Raw genomic sequence first — 15,675 nt, 5'->3', positions numbered from 1 at the left:
CCCACAGCACTTGCTTCATATTGGCAGCCTACTATCCAAATGCTCACCAGACCTGATCTTGTTTAGTTCCCAAAATCTGTTGGGATCTGATGCCTTTAGGTCAATTAGGTTGGTTCTGCTATTATACTACAGAGAACAAATGTAATAGTGAAATCGTGCTTCTCCCAGCTGAAAGTACTAGGATGATGGTGTAACCCCTCACACCTATATTACAGAGATAATCTATCATATCAGCACTACCATGGATACAGGCAGTCCCCAAGTTACAAACAAGATAGGTTCTGTAGGTTTGTTCTTAAGTTTAATTTGTATGTAAATCGGAACAGGTACATTTAAGTTAAACTCCAACTGAATGTGTGTGTGTGTGTGTGTTAGCTTTAGCAAGCATTGGGAAGAGTTAACACAGGCATGGGCAAACTAAGGCCCAGGGGGTGTATGTAGCCTCTGGGGTGCTTGCCTCGGGCTCTCCTCATTTCTTTTGGCATAAGGACACAGCAGCCTGCAGCAGCTTTCTGTCCCTATGATTGGATTTTGAAAAAAAAAGTGGCTTGTTGTGAAAACAAAGATTGCGATAAAGCTTCAATGGAGACACCTTTTCCACATGACAACTCTTTCAGGAGTGATTTTACTTTCCTAGGGGTAGATTTCTCTCACCCCCATTCTTAACTATGAGTCGTTTGTAACTTGGGGACTGCCTGTATTACCAAGGTGGTATTTATTTATACCTCACTTTTTCTCCACAAAGGAGGTAATGAAGGATGTCTGAAATATACTTTGTGTTTTAATGTTCTTTCTATCGTTAACTATTTTATTATTTTGTATCTGTTGATGAGTACTAAAGCCAAGCAATTTTGTCTTGGGAAAGGCTTTGTTTCATCTACAAAATGTTGCTAAACTATAACTTGCATAAAAAGATAATTGCTGGGTAAAGGTAAGTAAAGGTTTCCCTTGATGTTAAGTCCAGTCGTGTCCGACTCTGGGGGTTGGTGCTCATCTCCATTTCTAAGCCGAAGAGCCGGCGTTGTCCGTAGACACCTCCAAGGTCATGTGGCCGGCATAACTGCATGGAGCGCCGTTACCTTCCCGCCGGAGCAGTACCTATTCATCTGCTCACATCTGCATGTTTTCGAACTGCTAGGTTGGCAGAAGCTGGAACTTACAGCGGTCGCTCACTCAGCTCCCCGGATTGGAACCTGGGACCTTTCGGTCTGCAAGTTCAGCAGCTCAGCGCTTTAACACACTGAACCACTGGAGGCTCCATAATTGCTATACAGAACAATATTTTGATTTCATTATAGTTTGTCATTACCATGTGTGTGTTATTTTGCTTTAAGTAGCAGAACCTGATGGTGCACATTAGATAACCAAGTCATCCAAGCCCACACAAGACATTACTTTCACTTCTGACTTTCACAGTTACCAATCTCACCTGTGATTAAGAAGGCAGGACATCTAAAGCAAATGTGACCCTTATCTACGTATTAGTTGTATAAACCAAGTCCTGTATGCTATGCAAGTTGCTTGACTCATGTTATTTTGGGATGGGAGACACATATAGCCCTCATAGCAAACATCACAATTTATCTCATATTCTTGAGATACCCTTCCTATAAAAGCACACATAAACATTCTAGTCCATGAGGAAATATATTTTACAAACCCCACCGCATTTATTACAAAAACTCATAATGGCATAATAGAGTATGCAAATACTGAATATAGCTTCTGTAGTACTCTGCATCAGCCTAAATTATCCCTAAAATTAAGCAATGAGAAAAAGAAAATTATCCCATTTAAGCTGGATGTTGAAATCTGTAGTAAAGGTACTATAGTATAGATTGTCCTTTAGTAGCTGCAGACTAAAAACAAGAAATATTGACTCTCCTACAACATGGCCTCAAACTTGTAGAACCTGTATATCTTCCCCACTTTAATTAGTGTGATACTCAGTCATACCATTTTACAATACCTGTTCCCTTTGTCTCACAGAAGCAAGATACATGTTGCCTCTAAGAGCAACACCAAAAAATGCTATTTTTAGAAATACTGTACTGGCAAATAACTGCCATTCACCAGAATCAGATTTGTGGACATATAGCTATATACTATAGGTATGGGGCACACTGACAAATAAGTAGTGGTGTAGGCTATATTTCAGAGAAAGACAATTTTGAACAAACTCTGGGAATGCCTTAAGAAAAAAAAATGTATGGGGTTGCCATAAGTTAATAGGTGAACTGAGGGCTCACACACAGCAGTCCCAAATGTTCTATTTCATTATCACTTAATTTCCTTCTGTTAATAAATATCACCTGCTATTTACTATAATAAGTATTAAATTATACCCATTAAATTTTATTTTTAAAACGGCAAGGCATTCATTTTGGTTAAGACCCCAGCTGATGCTTAAAGTACAATTTGGGCTGCAATCTATTGAACTCAGTGGATCTTATTTTGAGAATACAGTAGGATTACACAATACACAATAGTGTTCACATTATGATTTATGGTAATAGTGGGACCATCTGGAATAAATGCAGTTTGACCCCACTTTTTAATGCCATGGCTCAATGCTATGGAATCGGGGGAGTTGTAGTTTGGTGAGATATTACATTTTGACCAATAAGGCTTAAACATCTGATCACTGTAGAATTAATGCAGTTTGACAACACTTTAACTGCCATGTCTCAGTGCTATGGAATCAAGGGAGTTGTAGCTTTACAAGGTCTTTAGCCTTCTCTGCCAAAGTGTGCATCAAACTACAACTCCCATGCTTCCATAGCATTCAGCCATGGCAGTTAAAGTGATGTCAAACAGCTTTCTACAGTGTAAGATGTACTTCTGCAAACACAGGAAAGAATAGTCTAGTAGTGTACAAACTAGAATATTATACAGCATTTTCTGTTAAAAAAAAAAAGGTGGGAGCAGAATTCTTGCCAAAAGCTATAACTGAAGTTTCTTAGGTGCACTTCACAAAACACTGTGTGTAGCATTTTAAATCCTATTTTTGCAACGATTCCCAAATGTTAGCACTCCAGGTGTTTTGAACTTCAACTCCCAGGAGCGTCAGCTGCCTTGGTCAATGATAGATTCTGGGAGCTGTGGTTCAAATCACATGGAAGACCAGAGTTTGGGGAGCACTGATTAGTAGGCTAAATACATTCTTCAAGAAGAGGGTGAGGCTGGAAAACAGCTAGACAGGCAGAAGAACTGCAGTAGAGACAACTTTTCAGGCAGCACTGGACGCATCTTAATAAGGATGACTTATAAGCACAAGTTATTTCAGTTAGATTTTCCACCAGTTCTACAATTGAGTTCCTTTAAGCAATGGTAAAGTTTGTTATTTAAAGCTTGGAAAGTAAAACTTTTTTTAAAAAAAAAATCTTTATTTCTCTGCATCTTAGTCCATCTTACCAGCATTCCAGCTGGGCACAAAAATAATAATAGCTCTAGTTCCCTCTAGGAAAAAGCTTGTCTGCTGCAACTTCTGTTTCAACTTCTGCTTGGAGACGCTTTCACCCAATCAGCTTGCAGTCCTATGATTGCTTCATTGCCAGGAGGCGGGGGGGGGGGGGGGAATTCAACGAGAAAGAGATTTAAAGAGGCCAGTCCCTGGGTGCATCTACACTGTAGAATAAATACAGTTAATATGGCTAACCTCCTTAGAGTATTATTTGCCTAAGAAAATCCTATGAAATCCATAGGATTGCCAGTAAATAACTTGATGTACACACACACACACACACACACACACACACGGAAGCCACAGTCCTGAATCTGCAAGATCTGAGCAGGGCTGATGACAGTGATCTAGAAGTCTCTTATGCACAGAATCATCATAAGCTGACAGCAGTTAACAACACAGAGGTGTGTAGCAAGTTACCTTCCCATAATAATCTGCAACCTGTCCCCATCATTTTCCAGATATTCTTTTGACTGGTTTAAATCGTGTACATGAATTTATTTAAAGGAAAGCAAATCAAAGATTCTAAACACCAGTAAGGAACAAAAGGACACAGAGAGCAGGTTTAGGCCCCATCTACACTGACCACTGAATGCTGTTCGAAGGTAGCTTTGAACTGAGGTGGACAGATAAAAATTCCCACAAAAGCATGTAAAGAAAGACCTTAATGTGCACCAGTGCTCTGTGGTTTGCATAATCACCATCTAGGCCTCAAACTGATTCCAGGATTTCCTATGGACTCAAGCATCATGCAAAACCATTTTCTTCTATACCAGTTTAAAACTACAGTATATTAAATGGGTAGTGATGGCACCAGAGAAAGTTAAACATATTGCAATTGTAAATACATGGACATGTGATTGAAAATTAGTGTATCATATTTATGCAGTAAGTTACAACAGGCTCAATGATCAGGACAAAGTGTGTAACAACTTGAGGCGTTCCAAAAGTTGGTCTACAACTCTATAATTAAAGGTGAATTGATGAGAATTATAGCCCAATTTTTAAAAGATACAAACTGCTTATCGCTGATATAAGCAATTATGAGCTGGAGGGTATTGATAGGTCACTCACACTCCTGTACTGTAGTCTATTTCCGCTGGAAAATAGACTGCTCCTTCTATTTAGTGCTACCGTGTTTCCCCGAAAATAAGACAGTGTCTTATATTAATTTTTGCTCCCAAAGATGCGCTAGGTCTTACTTTCAGGGGATGTCTTATTTTTCCATGAAGAAGAATTCACATTTATTGTTGAACAAAAAATGAACAGTACAGTAGTTGTCATCACAAACCAGCATAACCAGACAAACTGTAAATCCTATCAAGAATTTCTTGTTACTACCAATATTTCCATGTACAACACTCTGTGGTACATACATTTACCGATCCTGCATGCTCTGGTGTTCTGTTCGTTGGGCATGCTTCCAAACAAAAACTTTGCTAGGTTTTACTTTTGAGCGAGGCCTTATATTTAGCAATTTAGCAAAACCTCTACTAGGTCTTATTTTTGGGGATGTCTTATTTTAGGGGAAACAGGGTACATGGCATTAAGTGTTCTACTACAAGTGTTTAATTTCTTCAGTTTCAGTTCAGTACTTTATTATAAAACGTCTCCCATACAGTACAACACTTAACTGCAATAATTGAGATAAAGCAGATGTTTCTACCAAACAAATTTATTTCCATGTAAAACAAACAATTACTTAAAATATTTTCAGAAAACCCCCCACTCCATGAATCACCAGCAGTATTTACACAAGTGTTCACAAAGAAAGTGTGCTGACATACTATTTACATGAAGGGGGGTTAAAAATGGAAGAACACAACCTTGTAATCTAAGTGATTCTACCTGGGATTAAAAGGTTTGGCCCTTCCTCACTAATGTCTGTCTTTACAATACTGGAGGATATAAAATATTGTCAGCAATTAAATACATTTGTAGAAATAAAGATAAGATTTTAATACAGAACTATGTAATGTACGAACACACTCTAATTTTGATTGGGAAAACTTGGATTACAGACTATCTTTCTCCATTTCCAGAGTAGATGGGTTTCAAAATTGTTCTTAATTTATGATTTCAGGCTTTGGAGTCACAATGAACACATTTTGCTCTGATATATGCACAGAATAATTCTGTAGGATGCCATGGCACCCCCTCTCCGGACCATATGCTCCTACATGTGCTGAATACCCATAAACCTGAGCATTCAGCACATATAACAGAAAGTCTGTATATACCCTCCCTTTTCCAATAGCAGCCTTGCATGGTGTCTCTGACGGAACAGAGATGGAATCTCTTCATGACTGGATTTGGCACAGTGGGTGAGGGGTCTATATTTTAGCCCAGTGTTTCTCAAACTCTGTTCCTCCAAGTGTTTTTGATTTCAGCTCCCAGGAATCCCAGCCATCTTACCAGCTGAAGTCCAAAACATCTGGAGGAGCAGTTTGAGAAACTCTGTTTTAGCCCAATGAACATTTCTATCTCAGTCAGCATTTTGCTATTGAACCAAGACAGTTATCAATTTAAAAACATAGTAAAAATAATTCATAACATTTGGTTTTGGAACCACAGCCACTTTGAAAGATCTAACAGGACTATAGTCCAAAAACCAGTATCTCCTTCAGTAATATAAGCATTCTATATTGAAAAGACCAATTATATCTCACTGTTTCCCACAGACATTACCCTTGAAAACATAATAGCTCCATGCAAATGATACCAACAGCTTTTGAAAAGTGCTTCATTTTGCATTCATTCTGTTGCTGCAAGGATGAAGTAAGTTTTTTCAAGACTTTTGAATAATAAGCTTCCCATTTAGTGAAATACACACTAACTGTCAGAAGTCAACTTTCCCAAGTGAAAATAACACTGTGGCAATTAAATAGACCTACTGTGACCTAAGCAGACACACAATAACAGTCTTACTATCTGGCTTCATTGTAAGGGACATTACAACATATTTGTGTTTCATAGACCTTTGTGTCTTACATATTCATGACCTCTCTCTTACAATGATAAAACAATGCAATTTGTGCTGAAAACAATGGAAACAGAAATCGAAGTCATGAAAATTGCAATTTGTGTGTCTTGTGTACATGATACATTGCAGCAGCCTGTTCCAATCTGGTTCACACCAGATGTATTAAGACTTCAAATCTTATCACTGAAATCTAGTATAGCGGTGGAAGTTGTAGTTCAATAAATCTAGAACAAATTACATTGCAAAAGGGGGGGGGGTCACAACTAAGAGGATATATGTTGGGCAAATGCATTCTGTAATAACTTGCTAGATGCCAACATTTGGGAGTGCATGGGCCAATGTTATGGACTGTGTATTTTGTCAATCCTCAATTTAGACATAGGGAGTTCTGTTGTGATCAATGGCTACTCTGTTCTCTAGGATTTGGGCAATATTTACTATTCCATGCACAGATACTGAAGAGCATGAGGCATCAGCTTTCAGAGACAGATCCATCTGTCTCCGTTAGGATCTACAAAGACTTTGCACATGGCTTATGTCAGTCATAAGTTCCAAATGAGATTCTTAGCTACTGATGGCAAGTGATAAACAAAAAGTTCAAGGACATTTCTCTTTGCCCATAAGGATAGGAATCATACAACATAGTAGCTTACACATAGTCTCTCTCCTCATTTTCAGTGCAGATACTTTCCACAATGTTCCAGAAAAATCCTTATATCACATAGGAGGAAGAAGTGATAAAGCTACTCCTTGTGCATCAACTACCAATGCTTACATTATTTATTCCTTTTTATGTGATTTCAAGTATCCGATATTTCTGGTGTGTAAAAGAGCCATGCTGCAGTGCTTCTCTCACAATAGACATACCACCTTTTAATTTAACAGTACTCTATTCTCTCAAATGTTTCAAAACTTATATTTCAGCTGAGGAAGTACAAAATGTTCTGCTCACCTAATTCTGACTAAACCTACCCTTTCTTTTTCTTCCCAAGTTGGAGAACACAGTAGCAATTGCTACTAAAATATAATACAGAAGACATACATAGAAAACATACATGAAAGCAATCAAACCTTTCATGAGGACGAAGGAAAATGCTTTAACTCAAATGACTGTTAAGGTTTAACACATAAATATTAAAATACTTCAATTTTTGGATGACAGTCCCAAATGGTGCTAGGTGTTGTACACAGTGTCTATAGCAGAATATCATTTTTAACAGGAGATGGTCAGAACCATAGGGAAGCGGGACAATATCTGGCACGAAATGAATTCTAACAATTATTTTTCAGTGAAAATACTTTTAAGGGGGAATACTAAAAAGCACAGTTTAAAATTTAAATGCTAATATATATATATTTAAAAATACACAAAAATGGAAATATTATTGAAACATTCAAAGAATCTGATTCTCCTAAAAACAGTGAAATGTTTTTGTATGTGCTCGAGTTTCAGTTCTGGAAATCAAATCCAATCTATTAGTTGGAAGCATGTATGTGTATTTATTTAAGCTTCCAAGAGCTTTAAAAATATTTTTCTTATTAGTCTATGCATTGAGAGTTTTTCAAATTTGGATTATTTTTTCCAAATTTCCAAGTTTAGCCCATTTGAGTGCCATGCACTCATTAATTTAACCCCCCCCTCCCCAACAACGAAATAGCTCTTTTACTCTACTTCCTCAAATATTTTCAGTTTCTTATCAGGGCAATATCCATTAGATCATCATCTTCCTCCCCAATAGAAAAATCAGGGCTGGGCCTGGATGACCTCTCTGATGTAAGAATGGCACTGCTTGTCATAGACAGAGACTGTTCTGAAGAGATGGGAGATTTAGACCAGCTCTCTGGCTTAATGCTGTGAGTTTTCTTTTTGTCTCTTTCCTTGTCTCGATCCCTGTCTCGGTCTTTGTCTTTCAGTTTCTTCTTGTCCTTTTTGTGCTTCTTATGCTTTTCTGAGCTGTACTCTGGAAGAGGCCTAATTCCATCATCAGAGCTAGGACTGTTTTGATAAGATTTCTCGGCTATAGATGAACCTGACTCACTCTCGCTGTCAATGTTTTGAGGGGTATATGCAGGAGACTTACTGTGGCTGGGAGAACAGCGCTCGTGCTTGGGAGTAGATCCACTTATCAGTGGTGATCCATAGCTTTTGGAAGAGGCCATCTGAGGTCTTAAGCTGTCCCCACCTCCTTCCCCGGGTTTTTGCAAGGTGACTTTGGCTTTAATGCTAGGAGAGCCACCATCATGTTTACTGATGATTATCTTGGCCACTCCCGTGCTTCCAACATTCTTTGAATCGGATGTCTTCTTGGAAGAGTCGGATGAGCCTCCTGAAACAGAAACTTTGGATTTTTCCTTGTCACTTCTTTCCCGTTTTCCCTGCAATTCACTTCCAGACAAGTTGTGTTTGGAGGACATGGAGTGACTTGAGGAACTGGAACTCTGGATCATCTGTCCATCCATGGAGTCTTCCCCGCCAGGACCACCAGTGACAACACCATGTTTGAGTTTGTCAATGACAGCAGTTAAAGATGGCTTTTTGTTTCGGCTTGGAGACTTGCCTTTGGAACTTCCATGCTGATTCTGAGAGGAGGACATGGAAGAACTTCCAGATGAAAAGGAAGATGAAGATCCTGCTGAAGAATTTGAAGGGGGTGCCTTCTGAGACATGGAACTGGAGGATCCCATCCCTGAAGAGGACTTCATGCTGGAGCTTGATCCTGTCCCAGACATGTGCGAGCCTCCAGAACCGGAACTAATTGGGGACTTTGCTTTAGATGACGGGGGAGTACCTGGAACGGGTTTCATCGGAGAGGCCAGCTTGTCAGAACCGCCCGAGGGTCTAGAATGAGAAGGAGAAATGTTTGGTTTACTCATGGAAGGGTTCATAAGCGATGAAGGCTTCCCTTGAGGTTTGATCTTGGTACCTCCAGAGCCGCTGCTCAGGCCGTGTTTTGTGATGGGGGAGGACCCGGGCTTGCCCACTGATTGGGTGGAGCTTTTGGACTGACCTGATCCAGAGCCGCCTTGGCCCGAGTAGAGGCTGCTGCTCATCTTGGACCCGGAAGACCCATCCGACTTGCTGCTCTTTATTTTGCCGGAAGCCGATGAGGAAGACGAAGACGACGAAGATGACGAGGATGACGAGGACGAGGAGGATGAAGAATGGCTGTGATGACTTTTGCTGCTCAAAGAAGACACTGAGCCGCTGCTTGTGTACTGCCCATGGGAGGGTTTGCCAACAGTCACTGTTCCCTTGGGGATCTGGATAGTGATTTTGGGGATGGGAGGAGTAGCTACCCCAGGGGGCGTCTGAGATCTGCCTGAACTTCCAGGAGATTTTGAGCCACCTGTGCTTGATGGTGGGGTGAAAGGCCTGGTGGATGAACTATGAGAGGGAGATTTGCCTTCGGGCTCTACCTTCCTCCGTTTCTGGACCTTTTCTTTACTTTTCCCATCACTGGATGGGGTGCGGCTGCGTTTTCCACCCTTGCCATCCATCCCAGGGCCCGTTAAAGAACTCCCAGATCCATTACCCTCTTTGACCCGCTTCTGTGACTTTTCCTTCCCCAAATCTCCTGCGCTCAGTAAGGGACTCTGACTTCCACTATGATGCTCCATGACATCAGAGGTTCCCAGAGCTTTGCTGGCAGCTGTGATAATACTAAAGTCGACTGTGTCCGTTTGGCTACTTGCCTTGAACTTACTTTCCCCTCCATCTCCCCCCAGCACTTGAACGCCCAGAGTACTTATCGTTTGTGGTGCAAAACCTTTGAAGTCATCAGCATCTCCGCTCTGGCTGCTATCATCAAAATACTCTTCTCCAAAACCGCTCTGGCTCTGGCTGTTTAGGAGATCAGGATTGAAATCAACACCATCAGGAAAAAACTGATTTGAAGAGTCACTATTGGGGCTCACAGTAGCATCAGCAATCAAGTCAGCTGGATCGGTGTATGGGTTGTCACTGTTGTTTGACTGAAAAACATCAGGATCAAATAGAGCACTTTGAGAGTGCCCTGAACTGGATGAGTCCCTTACTGGTGTTCCAATAGGATGACAGTCTTCACTGGTGCTGGGTAGCTTGGATGCTTCCTCTGCTATGTCGGAAAGGATATCTGTGACATCAGGACCAATGCTATCTGAACTAGAAAGCCGGACCATCCTCTGAATGCTGGGCTGGGCGTGGGATATTGACTGTGGATAGGTTGTGGGTGGAGTGCTGCACTGACTGGGTGCTGGAGTGATATGGGGAGTATCTAAAGTGTCAGTGGTCATATTGACATCGAAGATGGGGTTCTGTGAATCAACATCCATGGAGAACAGCTCTCTTTGGAAATCATCTTCTGTCTGATGTTTAGGTTTCTCCACTAGGACACGTGACTTTTTCTTCTTTTGCTTGTTGGTCCCTGGTCCCATTTCCATCCTAGGAGAACCAGAAGAGGAATTCTGTCTCTCAAGTGGACTGCTCCCATACAAAGTAGAGAAATCTTGAGCTGGATTGTCCTTCAGCAGATTCATGAGCATAGGATGGTTCTTGGTGTTGCTTGCAGGAGATGATACAGGGGGAGGTGTGTGGTGCGGGGGAGTGGGACTGGAGCCAATGGTGGAGCCCACATTTCCAGTGATTTGTAGCAAGCTTGTAAGAATGGGATTCTGTGACACTTTGCTGAAGTCCTCCCCATGGCCCACTGAATCATGCCGTTCTTTTATGCCCATGCTCATGGTGAACAAAGTGGAGATGGGCCCCCCAGGGAATGTGCTGGTTGGGGTGGTGGTGCCACTCATGGGGTTGTTGCCTGTGGTCATGCCATAACCTGGGCTGCTAGCAGGGGGCAGGTTCTTCTTAACCATGTCTTCAACTGTCTCAGCAATTAGGGACAAGGCTGGTGTATCCGCCTGGATTGTCTCTGCCTTTCTCCGAATAGCTCTCATGGTCACAGGAATTGACATACATCTGCAAGACATGACACGCAAGAAAATTAGCTTTGTGTCATTACTCTGTAAATGTTCAAAAATAATGGACAAATGTATACAGCCATAGGGCTTTTCCCCTTAAACAGAAGGTGAAGAACAACATATACATATTTTAAATACATGAAAAGTAAATACAGTGTTCAAGGCATGACACTGGTTTCTTGTGGGAAAAGGAAGATCACTCTACTTTAGCATCCCCTCCTCCTCCTCTTCCTTCCTGGGAATGTCCTCTTGCTTCCCTTCTCTTCATTCAATGAACAGAACAAATAAGATATAAAATGTGTAGAAAATGTACATGAATTTAGTAAAATGCTCTGCAAATTTTTCTCCAATTAACAGTGGGAGAAAATATAGTATAGAATATATGGAGTCTGTCTTTTATATGTATATTCCACACCAATAAAATGCAAATTTAAAGCTCAGATAAATTAATTCAGATCCACATAAATTTGAGCAATGTATTAATTTTCTTTTCTTTTTCCAGGGAGTAGAGAAGGCACATTAAGCAGAAGAGATAGACTTTTTTTACATCGACTTTACTGATCATATACTTGTAACAGGTATCATTTCAGCCAAAGTGTGCATAATGTATGTGTACATTTGAAGGGAAGAATTGATATCTTTTTTACAAAGTGCTAGGTATTCAAAGTCAAGTCAATAAAAAATCATGCATTGTCACATAACAGTATGCATACGTTACACACACTTTATCCCTACAAGAAAGTGATATTTATAAAGTAGGAACTATTAACTTTGCCACCCATGGATAAACAGCAGGCTCAGCTTACTGCTGTTGGAAGAAAGAAAATTGATTTAAAGGAGGAACATGCTGTGAAAGTGCAAACTTAAGAACAATTAAGCTTTTCTAAACAGGCTGACCTCAAATGTTCGACTACAAGATGTATTTAAAGAACACACCCTCAAAAATAGCACAGCTAGAAGTGACAGGAAATCAGTATGTGGCTACACAAAGTGCAACAACCTGACCTATTTCAAAGAATGTTTAATAAGATAGAGATGTGGAAAGATACTTCAAACCATCCTAAGAATTATTGGTTACAACCTGATTACTGAGAAATAGTATAGATAATTTGAGCCGATCCTGGCTGGAAGGTGAAGTTAGTGGTTAATGAATTTTCAAATGATGAAATACTTCTTGTCCTGAACTTCTGAAGCAATTAGGTAAAACTAATTTAGGATTCCATTATTGTAGAAGGATAAGACACAGTTCTTCTTCTTTAGAAAGGCACAGGTTCTGCTACTGAGAATTTGCTCTGTTAAATATACTGCCACCATGAAAAAACCAGAACACAAGAAACAAAATACCTTACATGAACAAATTTTGCAGAACACGTTATCATTAAAGAAACTACCTCTGATCATCTCCCTTCATCAAACTTTCATTTAAGTACACCTCCAAATAATTGGGTTTATATTTAACTCACAGTCTTCAAAGATCAGCTTTTGTTCTAGCTTAAGAAGCATGACGTACCTTTGAACAACTTTAGCAATGAAGTCATCTGTGCATATGAGTGCATCCGAGAGCCCTTTATACAATTTGCAATTCACATGGGTAGAGTCTTGTACATCCATCACCACTGAAAACGTTGACAAGAAGGGTGTTAAACTGAAAATGGATTATCTCCATCCAACCCTTATTCTGAAAACCCTTGGTCAAACATAGGCAACTCACCACAAACCAAAGAGTCATTTACAGGGTGCTGAAATGAAACACTGAAACAGGAGTCAGAGAGGGGACAGACTTCAAACTGGAGGATGCCAGGAGTATCTAAAAATAAACAAAGAATAAACTCATTTATCAAAAACCTATTACTGACCTCTCCCATGAATCGGCCTAGTCTCCTCTGTGGGACACATTTGGAATTTCAGTCAACACATTTATGTGGTTGTTTCAATGTATGCATGCAAACCATTTTTAGCTGATGCTTGGGAAGAACTATATAACAGAATTTAAGAACTTCAATTTCAACCTCCCTGCGTGTTTATCATTTATCACAAGATTTTTTTCCTTTTGTCCTCCTTGCCTACACCTCTAACAACTCAGCTGCTCCTAGATACAATCAAAACAAACAATACTCTAATCGAGATTCAAACAAAATACCCAGCCAGGCCTTTTCTGATCTTTGTACCAGATCTATGTTATTGTTTGCATAGAGACAGGTCACCTTTTTATTTTTGAAATCAAACCTGTGCAGACAAAGCAAAGGGCCACATATGAAGTAGCATTGCATATGTGTATATTCCTCCCACTTGAAAACAATTTCCCAGTCATTTAGGACTCAGGTAGACATGTTATTCTGATTAAAGCACATTAGCTAACTTGTATTTGAGATGTGGAAATCCCAAGCTCAATCTTTATAAACTTAACAGTCAAAAGAGTCATTCTAATTCAGCTGAACCCATCCCAGAGATATTCTGAGAAAAACATGAGAGAACCCTACATATGCTAAGAAAACGGGACAGTGACATGACAAAGATACATGTGGCTTGATTTGGGTTTTATTTGCTTTAAATACAATAAAATGATTTTCTGAAGTGCTTAAGCCACATCCACGCTACAGATGTTCCATTATTTCTATATGTAAATTTCTTTATAGTGATAAATGCAGTGTCTGAACCCATACATGTTTCACCAGGAAAATACAGAACATAAGACATTAAAACAAAGGTGAGGAATATGTGGTCCTCACAGCGCAGCTTAGCACAGCCAAGTGTAAGAGATGATGGTAGATGGAATTCAGCAACATCTGAAGGACCATACATTCCTCACCCCTTCCATTCAAGGCTGGAGTAGCATCACAACATATCAGAACTACTTTTGAATGGTAGAAGACACAAGCATCAAAAGCAATATATTCTAATGAATGCTGGCATAATTATATCACTGTATCTATTTCCCATCTTTTATTTATCTAGGATGAACATGTAGCGACTGTCTGCAGTAGGAGTGAGGATCATGTAGCCCTTCCAATCTTGCTAGATTGCAATCCCTGGCTAGGATTGATGGTATTTTGACTAGAGGGTTGTATGCTTCTTGCCCTAGTCTGTATAAATCTACAATGCACATCATCAAGGTCTTTATAAAGACTCCAAACAACGTACCTTTGGGCTGAACTTACCTTCTTTTAAGACTGTTCGCTTAACACAGCTGCCTATCAGTGTGTTGTAAGCTACCTGATGCCTGATCATATTGAGGATAAGAGGAACCCGACTAGGGTGATGGAAAGCAATTTTGCTAAGCAGAGTTCCTTGAAGGCTCCGGCCATCAGGCAAAGGGGCATCTTTGTTGAGGAAGTAGCAGTGCTGCTGTCCTGGCAGAGCCTGATAGAGGAAAACACAATCTATTAATAAGATATGGATGAATGCTATAAAAGCATATGCAGCCCAGGAGTTGCAAATTAAAGCTATTTTTGAGGGAATAAAAGGTTGTTTTCCCCCACTGTTTCAAGTTTATACTTGTTATTAATGCACGGGGTTTAAATTCAGCTCAAGCCCTTTCACATCCAAGCCACCCATGATGGTGGGAAATGGATTTAACAACATTAAAAAGGTAAAGGTTTCCCCTGACGTTAAGTCCAGTCATGTCTGACTCTGGGGGTTGGTGCTCATCTCCATTTCTAAGCCGAAGAGCCGGCATTGTCCGTAGACACCTCCAAGGTCATGTGGCCGCCATGACTGCATGGAGCGCCGTTACCTTCCCGCCGGAGTGGTACCTATTGATCTACTTACACAGGCATGTTTTCGAACTGCTAGGTTGGCAGAAGCTGGAGCTAACAGCAGGCACTCACTCCGCTCCCAGGATTTGAACCTAGGACCTTTCGGTCTGCAAGTTCAGCAGCTCAGTGTTTTAACACACTTCGCCACCGGGGCTCCAACAACATTATGCACCCAGAACACAGGAGAACTATGTTACTCTCGCAACAACAAAACCTTATACATGACTGAGACAATGAGGGTTAAATGGGTAGTATAAATGGCTATAAGATTTCAGGCAAAATATGTGAATTCAGGGTGGCTGAACTATGGAATGAAGATGAATGAAAAAGAGGCAAGATGATGGAGAGAGATGGAATTAGCTTGTGAAAAGCTCTAAAATAGAATTTCTTTGAAGAAAGCAAAGGGTCACTGGGGTAAATATGTTAAAAACGCACCCCCACAACATGCTCCTCTAACTATTTACCAATGAAGTATTCAGGTTAGAGACATTAGCACATTATTTCAGAAGGAGGGGAAGGAA

General features: G+C 40.3%; 1 protein-coding gene across 3 annotated transcripts in view; it reads right to left on the bottom strand.

Annotated features, from left to right (window-relative positions):
• Window positions 1–5,122: 5,122 nt before the first annotated feature.
• The window catches only part of med1 (mediator complex subunit 1), a 31,361-nt gene continuing 20,808 nt past the window's right edge, over window positions 5,123–15,675 (bottom strand). For 2 of the 3 annotated variants that reach the window (XM_003222553.4, XM_062984483.1), the window contains exons 14-17: window positions 14,558–14,759; window positions 13,111–13,206; window positions 12,910–13,015; window positions 5,123–11,397 (exon numbers count right to left, since the gene is read on the bottom strand). In XM_003222553.4, the coding sequence (XP_003222601.1) occupies window positions 8,133–11,397; window positions 12,910–13,015; window positions 13,111–13,206; window positions 14,558–14,759 (3,669 nt within the window). In that variant the 3' untranslated portion in view covers window positions 5,123–8,132. The remainder of the gene's footprint in view (window positions 11,398–12,909; window positions 13,016–13,110; window positions 13,207–14,557; window positions 14,760–15,675) is intronic. The other variant, XM_062984484.1, reaches the window with a different exon arrangement.

The sequence above is a fragment of the Anolis carolinensis genome, chromosome 6 (genome assembly GCF_035594765.1).
Source record: "Anolis carolinensis isolate JA03-04 chromosome 6, rAnoCar3.1.pri, whole genome shotgun sequence".
In the NCBI taxonomy this organism is placed as follows: Eukaryota; Metazoa; Chordata; class Lepidosauria; order Squamata; family Dactyloidae; genus Anolis; species Anolis carolinensis.
This window is presented reverse-complemented; position numbering and strand designations above follow the sequence as displayed.